This window comes from Amphibalanus amphitrite, unplaced genomic scaffold (assembly GCF_019059575.1).
Source record: "Amphibalanus amphitrite isolate SeventyFive unplaced genomic scaffold, NRLGWU_Aamphi_draft 000152F_arrow, whole genome shotgun sequence".
Taxonomy (NCBI): Eukaryota; Metazoa; Arthropoda; class Thecostraca; order Balanomorpha; family Balanidae; genus Amphibalanus; species Amphibalanus amphitrite.
Window position 1 is genome coordinate 859,619 of NW_024881647.1, and position 17,862 is coordinate 877,480.

The 17,862-nt window shown below is 47.6% G+C and overlaps 1 protein-coding gene across 1 annotated transcript in view; it reads right to left on the reverse strand.

Annotated features, from left to right (window-relative positions):
* The window catches only part of LOC122383005 (plexin-B-like), a 65,260-nt gene that overhangs the window by 26,214 nt on the left and 21,184 nt on the right, over positions 1-17,862 (reverse strand). Inside the window, exons 4-6 of the mRNA XM_043369047.1 lie at positions 14,684-14,812; positions 11,425-11,525; positions 9,049-9,181 (exon numbers count right to left, since the gene is read on the reverse strand). Of these exons, the coding sequence (XP_043224982.1) occupies positions 9,049-9,181; positions 11,425-11,525; positions 14,684-14,812 (363 nt within the window). The remainder of the gene's footprint in view (positions 1-9,048; positions 9,182-11,424; positions 11,526-14,683; positions 14,813-17,862) is intronic.

Below are 17,862 nucleotides of genomic sequence, written 5' to 3' on the forward strand. Positions count from 1 at the left end.
CTTTGCGTGCGGCGCCGGCCATCAGCCGCGCACCGGTGACGTTTTTGAGTGTCGCCGATTTGTTCGCGCTGCTCCCTGTCACTCTGTGAGTGCCCGAATTACCGGTATCGGGTCATCGCGTGTCAGCTCCCGTCGACGCGCGGTGTATATCAAGAACAAAAAACTGGCTGCCATCATTTAGGCCCCGCAGTGATGACAGCTGTTGTGACAGATGTTGTGACAGCTTGTTGTGACAGAACTGCCAGGTGACAGACGAGAGCGGTGCGATTCTGCACCACTCTGACGACGTGAGGGACAGGCTCCGGCCGAATCCTTAGATAACGCGGTTTGTAAAGGCACCAAACAGTAGTATCAGGACACATATCTTGAAAGCTCATTTTATTTTGAAGCATTTTATGGTGCTCGCGAATAAACAGACCTTTGGTAAGACCGAAGAAACAGTGTCAAGAGAGATGCATTGCAAGCAAATATTTTTAGCGGATTCCCACATCCGCTAATCACATCAAAATATCCAACGTGTAATGGGTCTACCGGACGGGAACAAGCTCCAGTTAAGGAGCGAGGCTCGGTTGCTGACAGACATCGATGGGTAAGGGTATTGCTCCGTCCTCCCTCCACGTCGGAGTGCGAATGGAAGCTACAAAAAATCGTACGAAGCGTATGGACGCTAGGATGCCTACCGATCTATGTAGTTGTGAGGTTGAATTGACACCAAACGTCCATTGGACTTGTAAAAGGCTACGTTTTGCTTAGACTGTAAGCCAAAAATGTAAGATTTTTTTTATATGGTCTCGTAAGACCGAACAGCAAAGACAAAAAGACGCCACAGTAAAGCTTATGCGTGCATGATAATTTTCAAGACTGTAATAGTCGGGAGAAACTGTTTAAACGTTCTGCATCAGTGACAAAAACGAGCACCTTTCTTCCGAGGTGTGACATGACTGTCTGAACGCACTGACTTCCCTCGCTGTTTAGTCGTTTTTGTGAGGGGCGGAGCTGACTGGGACGGCCTGTCTCCTGTCTGAGTCTAGACGGAGTGGCACCGCCTCAAGTCTGCGGTGCGGGCCATTCAGGGCACCCGGCAATGGGGAGGCTCACAAGAGGCGCTACAAAGTCGGCGATTATGCAGAGTGATGTGTTCCGCTGGCTGGCGCCTCTGCCAGCCTCAGAAAATAGAGCGAGAATAGCAAATTAGGGTGATGTGTGGTGGGAGCCTTGGATGCTTCTTTTTTTTTAGTACAGGTTAGTGGAAAAAATGTGCGGTATGGTGATGGCTACTGATGAGCATTATCGTTTGCTATGATTTAATATGTTTCTTTGCACCCCATTCAAGGCTAAATCATGCTTTCAATCCTCAAATGTCGGATGGTGTAATTGGTCACGTCAGTGTCGGTTGCCGCCAGTGGGATACTTTGAGGTTGAGCATTACTTTGACGCAGTGCTCAAATCTTCATGCATTTTATGCGTTATATTTGTATTCATCACGCTTACCTACTTCTATGCATCGTTACGTCTTAACCGTTTTTGGACGTCACTTTCTCGGCGGCAGGAAGTTTCCCGGCCGATCCAGAGTTGCCGGCAGCTGCCACTCTGAGTCCCTCGCCCGGCCGCGTCTCCCCGCGCCGTTTGGCGATGTCTCCGGGCCAGCGGGACAGCTGGCGACTGCCCGGCATCCTGGGAGTGACGGCGCCCAGACCCAATCGCCTCCAACACGCCCATACTTTTAGTCGGAACAAAAACCCGTTCGCAGTCAAAGTGCTTTCAGATGGCAGGAAAATGCATTAGGTCCTACTTCGAGGACGAGCGCGCTCGAAGGTTAGCCTAGAGAACGACAGAAGAGTTGATGGCCAGTGAAATCGGCAACAGAATGTCGTTGAATTGTGTTAATGAAGGTAGTACATACCAGTTGAAGAAAAACTGAGCGAAACGTGAATATATATATATATATATATATATATATATATATATATATATATATATATATATATATATATATATATATATATATATATATATATATATATATATATATATATATATATATATATATCCAAGATGAACTTCTTCTTTTAAGCCTCAGGTTTCAATGAAAAGTGAAAACGGGGTCAAAAACAAATCAGTAGGCCGGCGTGATTTGCATGTCGGAGCTAGGCCCGCATATGGCGTCCGCAGGTGTCGAAAAATTCTGCGCCGACCATCAAAGCAGTTGAGCGCGACTTTGAATCCACCATTCCACAGAAGAACGCAACAAATCTGGAGGCGAAATTGGATTTACTCAGTTCAGCATTCACTGCATGGGAAGTTGTCTCGTTTGTAGCGGCACCAAAGCCGCCAGTGGGCAGTCAGGGTCGCGGCCCCCGCGGAGGAGTGTCCGGCGCCGGATGGGGGCCATACGGGACCCGGCGCCGCGGCCAGCGACCTTCTGGAGCTTCACGACCGCCGCCGAGGCCCCTCTTACAGCGCAGAGATTTCTCGAGAGAAGATAGACTCGAGCTGTACGACGGCGCGGCATTGAGTTTCACGATACACGACAACTCTACTGAGAAATAAAGTGGTCCTGCCGGTATTCGCCGGCCCACAGTTTGGGCGTGACCGCCAAGCCGAGTGCCGTATTTCTGAAACGTTCTGTGGCTGGAGAGTTGGAGGTGTTTTGTCTCGAGCGACTTTAGAGCGTCGAATGCCTTTGTCGCAACGAATTTACAGCAGTGTAATCGTAATGACGCGGCACCGACACTGAAATGCTTTTTGGGACCAATTCGTTTCATCTAGATCGGGGCGTTTGATCTAAATCTAGCGAGGTGTAATTAAACACCCCGACCCCGAGCTGACGCAGGGCGACATCCACAGATCGATCGTCCTTGAACTAATGGCTGCAGGTCGCCCTTTACCTGAGAGTAAATAGCGGTGTCTGCCTGTGACAGAGACAGGACGGAGGGCCCCAATGTGACGCCGAACGCCTACTCAATGATGCATGGGAACTGAGCTTATACACTGACCGTCTGTTACCATTCATTTCCTTCCAAGAATCACTTCAGTCCCACGCACAAGGGGGAAAAGCTAAAAAAATTGAGCGCTCAAAAAATTGAGCGGGCCCCATTATGAAGGAATAGGCGAAACGATGGTATTTTAAAATGCCTTTAGCGTCACACTACGGCAAATATCGTATCCAAATAAGGTATCAATGGCAAGAGAGAGCAACAAGGTTTCTTCTCGAACACTCGCCGTGATAATTTATATCGGTGTTTTTGGAAAGAAAATGCCCTAAAGACGCTCAACTTTTTGAGCGCCACTTGTCGTTCGGGACCGCGATACTCAATAAATTGAGCGCCACGACAGACGACAGTCAGCTGGCGCTCAAAAAATTGAGTGCCGGCCAGCATCTACACTCAATTTTTTGAGCGTTCTCCGTGACAGGTGAAGCCGGTACTGGCTGCCATTTTTGATGTTATGTTCGTTGAAATACGTTAAACTGAGTTGAAACAGAAATGCAGGAAGTTGAATGCTACGTGGTACTAAAACTTTTCACAAACCCATGGCATCATGTCACATTTTCCGCTAGTAGTTTTATCGGTCGCCTTTCGGATTCGGCACACCTCAAATAATTATACAGGGCTTGAATAATCCGTATGAATACTGTATTGATATTCTCTGACTGTACTGGGAGAAGGGAATACGTGAATACAGAAAGATATCCACCCACGCTTGAATATTGGAGAATTATAGCAGGAAAAACTGTATTGCCACGGTTACAACTTACAAGGCCATCGGCCGCAAACAAACAAAAATACTATACAATGTGGGTTAGATTCACAAACATCATCAAGTGTGGAACACAGAGACGAGCAAAACAACATCACATTATCGCATGCCAGCCCGACCACATTGGAACCGGGTGACCTGCGACCGGAACCTGCGTCTTGCCAGCATACACCACAAAAGCAGGAGGCAGTGTCGTACTGCTTTGATCCAAAATATGTCATATAACAAATAATATAAACGACCTAAGCTCGGACTAAGCTAATCATTATCAAATCCTTAACATGTAAGGAACGAATGGAAACATCGAGTCTCAGACCAGCAGTAGCAACCATCACAGTAGCAACATCACAAAGAACACGCGGCATTATCAGACAGCCGTTTTGTTATTGGGCTACAGGCGGCGACGGCGTGGTTGCAGACCAGCTGCGAGGTAGCGGCGTGCGGGCAAAAGGCGCGGGCACACCTCCATGTGGCCGTACGGACAGTGCGCGGTCGGCGTCGCATAGTGGGCGGCATCGGGCTGTCCCGGGGCCGTCGAAGCCGCACAGATTGTCGGCGCATGTGGGCGCGCGCGGTCACCACGGCCAGCTGCTCACCACCAGCACAGACTGCGCAGCGTCGCCGCTCCGCCGGCCAGAACACGCAGACAACCCTTCTTGCAGTCGCACAACACGTCGCCAAACTCATTCACCTGCTCTACCATGTGGTTGATGTCACCGAGTCGTTCAAGTTGTGGCTCGTGCCGTCGAGCATGACCTGCCCGATCGGACGCGGGTCAGCGGCTTCTGCTCCAGCGAAGTCTTCATCTTGGTGACGTCTTGCTGATCTCCACAAAGGCTGAACAGATGACCTTACCCACAGGGACGGCCGACGTCCTCGCCAGCGACCGCTTTGTTGTGCAGACCTGCCAGAAAAAGAAAAGCTGTTTGGTGATCTCAAACGATTTTTTCTTTATGCAGTGGAACAAAATGGAAAATATGTCATACAACAGGAACTAAAAAAAGATGCAGCCTAGGTCGTCTAAGAAATGGGTGCAACATTGATAAAATTCTTCATTGAATGAATTCTGCAAATGCTTTTGAGTTTTGATAAAATGTGCGGTGATTATAACTTATAAGGAGGCCACTTTACTATAAAATTGCTCAGGATTCCTTATCTGGACCTGTCAAAAAATCCTGACTGCACACCAACAATGAGCATTAAATCCGAAACCTCTACCAGGTACCTAGGGATAATTAAATTCTGATTCAGGAAAATATTTCACATCATACAAATAAAAACCTTTACTATATTGAAACTGAAAATGTGATGCCGATCAAGTGACCTAAGGGTCTCAAAGTATAATAATGAATTAATCTATTATAAATTTGGTGGTGACTGTCGACTGGTGTCTGGCGGCCTAGACCTTGAGGCTTGAAAGTGGCCTTCCTTTTCCGTTGACTCCGATCCTCCAAATGGAAATGATATAAAGGATCATTTTTATCTTATTTCATATGAGCCAGTCAGCAAAGTGGCTATCCTGTTTCAGCATTCACACACACAATAGTTGACTGTCAGTCTCTCATGCTGTCAGTGCTGTGAAGTAACGAAGGAGTTGAGTTTTGTTGATTATAAATTGTGATGTTATGTAAAGGACTGGAAAATGAATGTGAAAACTATGGAAACATATTGGCAGAGTATTGTCACTTACTATCAGGACATATGGATAGAGAATACATTCAAATTAATAAGAAATGCCAAATATCAAGGTACTCAATCACTGATAGGAGGGGCATTCCACGATAGATCGTACCAGGCCCGTCACCCTCATCTCTCAGATTTTAATGAAAATCGGTCCTAGGGGTAATCATAGGCCCCAAAGACGCCTGGCAAAATATCAGACTTCTCAGAGCAAAACTTTTTGAGTTATATTGCATTACATTTTTTTAACTTCGGTTCGTAACGGTGATTTTAATGGCCTATAACTCAAGAACGGGTTAAGCAACCAACAAACAGTAAACAACACTAAGCTTGCGATGGATCAAAAATTAATATTACTATTTAAAAATTCCAAAGAAAAAATTTCATTTGTGAGCAAAAACCTTATTTTTTTTTCATTTACCTCTAATGACTTTTGGGACCAAAATTTTTCACATTTTTATTTTTTCAAAATAAACTTCATGTCATTGCAAATCGACATGCAAAAAATTAGAAAGGTGTTTTTTCTATAAGTTCCTCATTTTCCCGCAAGCAAAATGGGTTTCGGAGGGATTGATACGACCCCAGCACGCCGTTTCGCTTCTAATAGAGCTAGAGCCTCGCGGAAAAAACGAGCGTGTGTGCCGTTACAAGTCGCAGCGATTGGTACCCGATTTTAAGGTCTCAGGTTAACCGGTAGCGTCTGAGGTCAGGTCAAGTGACTGAAGTTACGGATTCGGTTTTAAGTAAATAACTTTGCAAAAAATGGCCGCAGAGCCGCGATTTTGGCATCATTGTGTTCGCCTAGCTCTGGTGCATCGAATGATATACTTTTTGCTAGGGTGAGGTCAACTTAAGTAGTTGACCTCGGGTCAAGGTCAGGTCAGAGCCCCTCAGGTCACGAAGCTGGGCAAAGGGTATCATATGGCATATCATTCGATTCGGAAGGTCTTCCCGAGTCCATTGGTGGCTTTCCCGACTCTGTAGCTGCATTTGATCGGGAGTTATTGACGAAAAACTCGTACGACCCTAGTGACGTCATAAATGACGTCACGCAAGGTTAACAATGCAAAAGTGAAGCATAAGGAGTGCATGAAATCACGATAATATGTATGTGAGATAGTTTTAGATCATTCTCGGCGCCAAAATAACAGTTTTTATATTTCCCCATTGGCTTATAACAGTGATGTCACGTGACCGACCTGACCTCATGTAACCTTAAAAAATTCCCAGATATACAAGTTGTGAGACCTCTGGAGGACACCATGTATGCGTCCTGTAACTTTCATCTCGGACAGCTATGGTCATTGGCGTCCAAAACAATGTCAGAACCACACAGCCTTTTTCACCTATATACCCTGTTTTTCACCCTCGCGCTTATAGGAAAGAGGGTTGGATGAACCCTCTTTTCACTTTTTTCAGATGACTCAGACTTCAATTGAAATTTCAGTAACCCGTGATGTCACTAGGCAGCTTTACCACCCCATTTATAAGCTCCCCTCCCGAAATCACTATTCGAAACCGTTATCGTGACGTAAAATAAATACATTTATAGAAAGAACACCTTCCTAATTTTTTGGATACTTCTTAACAATGAGCCAAATATTTTTTCAAAGAAATAAAAATTTAAAAAAATTTGGTCCCAAAGTCCAAAAAATACAAATGAAAGAAAACTCGATATGTCATGTATCAAAAAAAGCGTATTTTTCGAAATTTCAAAAATACATATTAATCTCTGTTTCATTGCAAATTCAATGTTATATAAAATTTGGCATTTAAATAATCCGTCTTAGAGTTACAGCCCGCCAAACTTAGCACTGCAAAGCAAGATCCAAAAAATGTTATACACCATAACTCAAAAAATACTTATCTGATAAGCCTGAAATTGTTACAGGTGGATTCAGAGCCCCTGATTACCCCTGAGACCAATTCTCGTCAAATTCCGAGAGATGAGGGTGTCAAATTGGAAAAAAGTGGTACGATCTATCGTGGAATGCCCCAGGAGTGGACTATCATATGTTTTAATGTCAATTATATGAAAGTTAAGACTGAAACTACCTTTTACCTCATCATACCTAATGAAAAATTGTGTGAAGAAAACATTCACAGCCTCTTTGAAGCACTTAGACCACTAAAAAACAAAAATTTCCACGTAAATATGTTGTTGTGTCTCCTTCCTTCAAAACATCATATCGGATGGCGCCACTTTCGTCGACAGTTACTTATCTGCACGCAAATCAAAATCGAGGAAAACGTGAATTGATTGACGTTTACGTGTTTCCAAATTTAAAATCACAGCATATTCAAACTTTTCAGTGTACCTTTTAACATCTAAATATAACTAAAACGATAAAAACTTACCTTCAACACGAGGACGACGACAACCACGCGACCGGAGACGTCGCGACGAAATAAACGAACGGCGCCGCCAAATGAAAAATATTCTCCGATATGAGTAATGTGAAATTGAGTCGCAATCATTTTGGGTAGTATGAAAAATGCTCTTTCCAACAGAACCCTAGTAAAAAACGTGAATGGACAAAAAATAACTTTTATTTCGACATAAATATTGGCCTGTTTTTAAGTCATTCTGGTATGCCGTAAGATTTCGACCTATAAATTGGTGTTCCCCCAATCATTGAAGCTTGAGCAGTGAAAAATATGAAAGCCTAATCTGTTTTGCATCATTAGTGATTCTCCTAGGGTGTTGCCATTTCTCCCTAGGTGTTGCGAGTTGCTTTTGCAAAACGTGTTCCTGAAACGGCTCAATTTTTTGAGCCCTCAACATTACGCCTATGGGAGCCTCTGACGTCACACGCTCAATATTTTGAGCACTCAATAATTTGAGCTTTTCCCCCTTGTGCGTGGGACTGACTTTGTTATCATTTTAACCTCTATTTAAGCCAGGTTTATCTCCAAACCTTTTAAATCCCTCTATCTTCATAAGCCCGTCGCCCTCCCTGCGACGTCTGTGTCTCCACATCTTCAACGCGTCTTCAAATATTCCATATCCTCTACGAGACCTTCCACGTCTGTCACACAATCTTCCACGTTCGACTCCATATCTTTCACGCCTGTCTCCAACTCCTCGACGTCCGCCGCCGCGCACTCGGCGCCGACCAAATAACGTGGACATCCCAGTTAGCGTGCTGTCAATCAGTCGGGCCGTTCCTCTTTGCACGAGCGATGGGCACGGACGTCCGCCTCGATACTCCCTCGATTCCGGCAGATACGGATGTTTTATTGCAGACGGTCCTGTCTCCTACTGGAGGGGCAGCTCGGCGGATTTTCCGAGTGACTGACAGTCCGAGAGCTGACCGCGACGACGGCCGATTGATGGTGACATCGCCGCTTTTGTCAACGTCAAACGCAGAATTCGAAAGCGTGTCTGCGGTTGCGGACAAAGCTTTTCCGTTACCTGATGAGAGACGTCTCTTTGAGATTGATTTAGGTCTTACTTATCGTTGCAAGGCGTCAGCTGCTATGCGCGATATGCCTTAGTTGACTGTGGTTGTCTTCTTGACGGGCTTCTGATTGACATCTGAATCTGACCTCCCCTTTGACCCAGTTTTACTGACCTGACTCTCGCGACTAATCCAGTACTGAACTGACCTGGGCCTGTTGGTCGATGGCGATGTGCTGCGGCTCGATCCTCTCCATGTCAATACACTGCTGGCCGGCGTCAATGGAGAGCCACCGCGGCGAGCTCGAGTCGGCCTTTCCGCACTCGGAACGCACCGTGCACCTGCAGACACAAAAAAAAAACAGCACCATCATCCCTCCTTCGTCAGAATGCATGTTTTATAGCTGCCTTTACCCAGTTGCTGTTGGAGTTTTTGCAAACAAACTAACCAAATGTACATATTTGCCTGAAAGTTCCGCGCTACGGTCCAGTAATCCAAATCTTCTGTTCCGTCCACACCTAGATCGCCCCATCGGAAACAAGGTCTCGTCCTGCCACCGTATCGGCGGCGAGATCTAAAAAGCCTTCCACGGTTCCACATCGGCGATCGGCCATCAATTGACCGGGCCAGCCGGCGTGACGTCATTTGTAAAGTCGGGGCGTGACGTCAACAGGACGGTGGGTACAGGACGGGTTGGGGCGGAAAGTGTTGGAGGGTGGGGATCCTACGCCGTTTCAAATCCTCCGGATGTCCACCTATGATTGCTATCAAAGGATTACACGCTTCTGCTATAAACATGGGTCATTTACCACATGACGAGCTCTGAGGCGGATTATTATTTTAGGCTCGGCTGGGCCGGGAACCAAGGGGTTCAATAAATGTAGGGAAAATATTAACTTATCGCTGAACAAGCCAACCCAAAGCGTTACTTCAGAAAACACTAAAGTACGGACCCTGCATTTGACAGTCTCTTAACTTCAATGTCGATAACAGTGTCAACATAAATAAAGTGAACAAATAACGACAAAACTCCAACAAAATTAACACTTGCCAGACAAAGGCAATCCCAGCATCCAAGACAATGAGCTGTTCGATCTCACTAGCTCAACAAACTCAGCCAAAACATTCAACTATACCATACGGGTACTTCACCCGCCCCGACCAGCCTGTCGGACCACCGTGGCACATCGGTCGACAAAAACGGTCGGTACGCCTCGGTCCCCCCGGTCGGATCAGAGCGGCGGCGAGTGACGCCAGGCAGGGGTGTAATTAACAATTAATTACTCGCCGTCGAGACAGACGGACCGGCGCCACGGACGGCGCTGGTCTCGGCGCAAGATTAGAGTGCCGGGGGAGCCCGGGCGCGCCGGTGACACTGGAAAGGTGGGGTCAGCCGGACGGACACAGGTAGGAGCTTCCTGGGCTTTGCATGAGACCGCTGAACACAACTGATCTCGCACATGGGGCCTGAGTTTTTACAGATCACTGAGCTTTTATTGTTGGCAGAGGGCGCCGTATATTTCGTAAACGAGATTCCAGATCAACCGTGCTCGTGAAATGGTAGGCCCGACTTTCTGTTCTTTTCTATCAAGTTTCAAGATGAAATAACACAAATGAGCAAAATAAACATTGCATCCTATAGCCAACATCAATTCCAACTCTAGAATCATCCGTATCTGAAGTCACGAGTCATATGGGTAACAGGCTATCAGGAGAGGCAATTTACATCAATCCACACCTGGTGGCACAGCTACGGGTCCAGCGGGATTCAACAAATGAACAGCCCTGACTTCTCCGTGTCTGGACACGCGTCATCTCGATTGCACCGGTCGCAGTGCTGAACTGTTCCGTGGGGAGTTCGGCCGCGGAGAGAAATGTACGGCACCGCGCGAAGCGACTCCATTACTTCCCTTCCGGCGTCTTTGTCCGTAACCGCTGCTCTCTGGGAGCGTTTTGATTGGACTCTAATCACCCCAGAGCCCGGGGAGTTGGCGGCGGGTGATTACGATCGATAACCCTTTGACCCGTCGGCTGGTCGGCCGAATATCGTTAGCGCTCCTCTCGGCGCCGAGTGGACCCGCGGAGACCGTCTGCCCGAATGGGTAGCACCTGGCCGGACAATACCATTCAGACAGAGGAGAGCGCAGAACCACTCAGACCAGTAGAGTGCCTTCATAGGTCGCCAGAGCGTTCACACAAACGCCGACCTGCAGCGTCAAAGTGACTTCACAGGGCCGGCCAGTCGTGATGACCTGGCCAGCCTGCTTTCTTCCGCGCACAATGACATCCGATACGGTTTCACTTGTTGAGTGGTAAAATAAGGCGGCTGTTTGGTCGCGGCGCGACAGGAAGGAGGCCTTTCTTCACGGTGCAGTATGAGGTCAACGCGGCGAGAAATGACAGAAAGGCTAGCGGGCTTGAATAGGGGTCCAGGGCGAAGGCCAACTACTTACGGTCGCCTTGTCTGCTAACAACAGACTATGGCCCGGTGCCTTTGAAAGCTTTAGGGTGCAGCTTCGGATAAAAATAAACACGATCTTAACAATCAGCTCACCTTTTCTCACGATCTGAGCAATCAGCTTACCTTTTCTCGAGCGAGCACCAGCCGCAGTAAGGGTCTTTGGTCTGAAGACACTCGGTGCAGTTGGTGTACTGCTCGCACGTCTGGAGTCTCAGCAGCGTAACCTGGCGGGCACAAGAGATCAACATTGTTCAAGACGTCTGGAACGGGCTCACTCGGCTAAAATCTGTGCACCGTTCGCGCATCTGGAAGGAGGGAGTCTCGGCAGTCATGCCTGGGGCTGAAACGAGCCATACCGCTTCTACATATATCAGACTGAGCAGCTTTCCCGGGACCTTTGCCAACATCCGGAGCGACCATTGGATTTATCTCCTAGCCTGCGCATCTCGCGGTCGGCTGCTGGCGTGGCGGCTGTCACCGCCCGTGTGTTGTGGCCACGACCGACCGCAGACGGCAGATCTGAGCGACCAGCTCCCCTCAGGCTGAGCTGATGGGCGAGCACTGTCGGACAGATCAGAGCGCCGCGCCGCTCTGATCCGCCAGATCCCCGCGCCAATCGGCTGATCGGACCGCTCCGTCGACTTCGACGGACGTACAGAGCGTCGACGACGACGATGCTGTTTCACGCCTGATCGGCCGTGGGAATTGCGCGAGGCGGATTTGTGAGTGCCGGCGGAGCTGGACTACAGACTGATGAGTTGGTCACGGGGATATTAGAAACACATTGAAGTTGGGGATGCATTGGGAAAGGGGGCATCTATCGATAAATGCTCATCTATTTCCATTGATGAGATATCAGACAAGCAACGGCAAATATGCTTATGGCATGGCTAAATACATGCGAATGAATTATGAACGGGTCGGTAATGGATGCCATTTTGCCGTTAGTTTCTGAATTCCCCCAGAGCGCAACAAGAGCCCAGCTTTTGAGAGCCGTCGTTTGGCATCAGCCACCCCACCCGTTCACATCTCCATCACGTGACAGAAACACAGGGCGTCAAGTTTCTTAGCCGGCAGGCAGGGACAGCGAACATCTCCCTCTGTCTCATCTCACTCGGCCTGTTCCCCCTGCGCTGACGACTGGGCCCGCAGGCAGGCGGCGCGTTTTTGTCATCACCACACATGACATGGCAGCGTGTCTTTTGACACCTCCCATTTGTCGCCCGGTTACAGAGTGCGCCTGAGTGTCACGTGGTCGCCCGCGGCACGTGACCTCTCCCCTGTGTCACGTGATGGATGGACAGGGCTGTGTTCCGAGGGTGTCGGAGCTGTCAGAAATGGCGGGTGGGGCGTGTCAGTGAGATGACCTGTGGTGACCCCTGCCTGGAGGGGAGACGAGGGGAGAGACACGCACTTGACAGGGGCACGGTCTCTGACTCGACAGTTAAGCATCGACTCATGGTATCGAGTGAGCAATGACACGTGGCGTTGCAAGTGGGTAAATATGGACGAACTTTTTTGTCGGTCGAACATCTGTCCAACACTCCTTTCTCCTTCTAAGGAAAATAACCAATTTTTCGTCTTCCTACGCTACCGTTTAGGAGAAAATCATCCTTTATCAGCGATTTCATGTCAGTTCAATCAGCATGAAACCGTAATCATGTGTTCCATTTCCAGTATTCCGTAGACGTGTGACGTCACCTCCATTAATCTGATGACGTCACCCCGCCAACTACTTGACGTCACGTCCGCCGTCTCGCCGTCTGCCTCTCAGTAGCTCCAGTCTAGTCGATAGCGAGACCGACGACAACCAGACGGCGGAGAGGGCCAACACCAACAGCTCTGTTGGGGCGTCAGCGGGCGTAGCAACACATCTGAATACCGCCAGACGCGACAGTGGACGCGCCGCCGCGCTGTCTGGTGGGGATCTGAGCCCTGTGAGTCAGAGACAGACCGCTATAGGAGCTTCGGGGGAAAATTGAGTGGTGTGACTAGATGCGAGAGTTTTAATACAATCGAGTATTTCGCAGCTTATCGCTTTCAGTAATTTTACTTTCATCGGATGAATGGGTTCAACAATACTTACGTTAGGATCAGAAGTAAAGTCATTTGTCACAAACTCTTTAAGTTCGTTGACCGAAGCTCGTGGGCGCAGCGCACAGTGTGACCTCGGTGTGGAATTCGTTCAGTGCTCCGAACCGTTCCGCTCTTTGACTCGACGGAATGACGTCGTTTGGTCCGTCCAATCAATTGAACGTCCATAAAAGACGCAGGTGAGATGATTGAAATACACATTTACAGCGAGTGGCTGAAGAAGTGGAGACTTGATCATGCATAGTGAGCTGAGCCGATTGCATGAGAACTGATCTTTGCTCTTCAAGTGATCGACCCATGTCAACTGCTCTTGTAGAGTACTAATAAACCATTCCCCTGTGGGGTAGCGCAACATTTATCAATGTGCTTCAGGCTAGCTTCCCAAACAAAGTCTTTTGAAGAAATAATCTGTTGAAAGTACCCCTGTTTAAAATCTAGTCATCGTTTCAACGTTTTAATTTTTTTTATAAATATATAATTTGTACATAAGTACGTAGCAAGGCACCTTTTACACACATCTACAGCAAGTCAATATTTCTTCACTAATACATCAAACAAAGGGGAATAATAAAATGAAATATATTTCATACCTATGACATGGGAAAACTCTACGCTAATTGTTAGGTCGGATGCAGACAGTTATTGGTCATACAAATCTGATTCTCTGCTGATTTCGTTACAAAGTTGTCACCCCGAACCGCGGGAGCTGATGAACAAACAGGTCACGTTTCCTCATCCCCTCGGAATTCGACGCAGCGTACGGCACGGGCCACTTACGCAACTGTCCCTCGCAGTACGGATTCCGCCGTCCCAAACAGCCGCCTATGGAAGGCGCAGCTCGCCACCGCGGCTCCCCGGACTCCAGGAATCCGCACCTGGCGAGGGATTCCGGCGCCGCTCGAGATTCCGTCGGACAGCGCCCACCGCTCGTGATCCTCTCCAGGCCTCGTTAAAACTCACACGAACGTGGCTAGGCCACTCGGGGCGCTTGTGGCTCAGCAGACTCGAATGTGGGGAATCTGAGACAGAACCGCGTTGGTCGAGACGCAGACGATCCCATAAGTGGCACTCCGTAATCTGCCCGATGACTGGCGAAATCGCTTATTAGACTAGGCGACGCTACATGGAAAAGAAGCTTAGCGTAGTTAATTAAAACCATAAAATTAGAGCGAGGACCCCGGAGTTTTGGCAAATTTTCACGTAAAACACAAACGACGACAATCAAGTGCAGGCCATGTCGAGTTGAGGATGGAACAAAACCAAAGAAAGTCGTTTGTCACATACTCACCTTTTGTGTTGTGGGAACGTAGACGTGCTCTCCGGGCAGGTCCACCTGCATGTCGGCCAGGACCGGTGACCCGGGGTCGACGGGTAGCTCGGCGTACTGTCGGGCTGAGCGCATGGACGACACCAGCACCTGCCAGTGACGAAAACACACGCCAATGATTGCATTGAGGTGATAGTTAATTGTCTCACAGGCAAAGCATGCATCTATCGTCTGGCATGTTGCGTCAATGTTATTTCTCTCCAGCGTGAGTAATGTTTCCCAAGTCATTTATAAAAAGTAAAAATATGATAATTGAACGAAAATTATCACATCACGATACATTCACTAGCTGGATCCTGGTGAGTTAGAGTAGCGCAGCGATACTGATGCTGGAGTTTCTTTTTTTAGGAATTTACCGTCTGACGAAGCCTTCTGAGTCGCCAAGCCAATAAACAACGTAACAAAGCCGGCAAAAAGCAGCTGTATTTATTTCCTTCTCTGGGATATTTATTTGACAGCCGACGCAGCCTGTGCATTGTGCGAGAATAGGAAATTACGAGCGTGAAGAACGGGACTGAATTTTAATTAATCAGACGGCGAGATTCGGCGCGTTTGGCCGTTGGCTGGAGGAAGGCGGGTGGGAGAAGTGGTGAGTAAATGGTGATGTGGATGGGGAAGGAGTTGGTCGCCAGTTCACTTGAAGATTAATGTCCTGGGGCGATAAGCTTCTCTGTATATGAGGAACTTTGTTAACCTCTGCAATGCGAGTCGGTGTTATCGTGCTAGTCTCGCCCGCCACAATCACTGTAACTGGGAGCTCTAAATGCGGCACGTATCAGAGTTAGTGAGAACAAACAGCGGGGGTTTGTATTGCTGAGGAATCTTAGCAACTCAGCCACCCGAGCCGGCATGAAAGAACGACAGCCCAGCCGTGAGATGAGGGTGCTTCACCGCCCGCCCGGGCTGCCTTTTGGCGAGCATACACATTGCACGGTCTTGAATCGGGCTAGCAATGCGGGCATCGCAAACATTTGAGATTGTGCGCTACTAGGGGTTGATTTGATTTAAGTGGCGATCAATGAGGCTATTTGGATATACCGGGTCCAGTGTGGTCATGATATATCAACATCTTTTAGGTAACATGAGCCAAGTGTAACTGATTTTTTTTTTTTAACACAAGTTGTTCAATCTTTACGCAACATCAAGACAAAAAGCAGCAGACTTGACACGATTGATTAAATCTGTTGCACCGGGTAGTTCCATCCTTGCAAAATCTCCGCGCCCATCCTTCGTTTTGTCTCCGGTAAGTGGTTTTCCCAGCGCCGTCGGCACACAATGCTGAGGGAAGGGCAGGTTTGGGGAGCTGCGAGTAGGTCACCGCACGCGAGCCCGACACACAGCGCACACGGCAGGCCTGACCCGCACGCCAGAGGTCACTCGGTGTGACCCAGGGGAATGGGGCAGCCATTACATATCAGTTGGAACCGTTGTTGGATTCAGCCTGGAGCAGAAAAATAGGGCATGGAAGAAAGTGGATTTCAAGGACGCTTCTTACTCTACGGGCCAAGTGGGAGTGACGTCGGGTACCCTCCATGGAAAAGATCAAATCAAAACGTTATTGTGTCATATGGTACGAATGCAAGTGACTAAACACAAAGTATCGATGTTCTGCATATGCCAGTGCATAGACCACTATATATCTGGACTGTGCACGGAAATTAGGGCCCTGCCATTAGGGCCCTAACTTTCGAAGGTCGTCACAGCCAACTTATTCGCCATATGATGATGTGCTTTGGGAAACATCACCACTAGTCAATTTGTAATCTGAGTTATATCTTACATTGAGCAAAAAATATATAATATTAGCGCAATCATCGAAAAAAGAAGGGCATTTTCTGCCCATTTCTTCCATGATTTAACATGGTGTGGATGATGGTTCCCAGCTAATTTTCACGAGAATTAGCAAATTTTCACAGACATGTAGCGAATATTTTTGCAAGATTATTGTTGTTTGTTGTTTATCATTGACATGCGGGATAGTTCTCTTTTGTCTTTAAATAAAATGAAACCTTTTAATGCATACATGCCACTGAAATACAGTAAAATGTGCCGCTAGTGATAATCACTTCAGAATATCCTATGAACAGAACAGGGAGTGAGCATATTCAAAGAGCCAAGACAGTGCATGCAACAATGTCAGTTTTCCGGTTCCTGGCTAAGGCATCAATATGAAGTCAATTTCTATATGCCCTAAAGCTGAAAATGTCTTGGAATTCTGACCACTGGGCTCCCTGTGAGTTTTATTACATGCTGTGACGCTGGCCGAGACCGAAAAATTGAGCAGAAGATAACTGTAAGGAGAGGTGGCGGATCCGTTTCCAGACTAGCGGCTCCTATAATATCAGTCACAAGTGAAGCCCAAAACTAGCTAAAGTCTTGCAATTTGGTCAAGTGATGGTCACATATGTTATGGCTTGCGGAGAGCTGGCGTGCCCACATCAGCAATCTGTGTTCCGCTCCTGCATGCAAGCAATGGGTCCTGCTCTGGTAACAGCTGCCGAGTCGCTCTCTCTTCGGCACAGCACACGTATAGCTTCAAACGTGTGTTTCAAGACAGCGCGACTACCATTGTAAAGGAAAACGATAACTTTCTTCACATTGCTCGCTGAGGGAGTCACACTGTCGAGAAGCACCTCAAGTTACAACGCTACGACCTGCATTCCTTCAAAACATTGATGTGTATAGTTGAGCGAAAAACAAACATTGCAATTCATGGAGTCAATATGGACAGTGTACCGTCACTCAACACCAGCGATGCGCGAACAGAGCTTCATGAAATAAGAAAGCTTCATGAAAATGAGAAAGGTTGAGCCGCAGGACGTAAACACAATGCAACATTCCTGGGATCAGTTTGTCTATGCAATCAATAACTACGATCCTATTCGTCGATGTGTATTGTGTAAGATACCTACATGGCTGAGAATTTCAGATGTGGATTTACAATTCGAATAGTAACTAAAGGCAAATGTAGCACAAGAACTATAAGAAAGTGCATTCCTAAGTGCGAAGCTCTGCTGCAGTGTCCAGTGAACCGAGATCTCGTGACTCCGTCTAAATCTCGAATCTCGATCGCCATCACCCGCTGACAACGGTGTTCAAAAGTCCCCTTCTCTCCAGAGGGACAGATGACAGAACCCGTC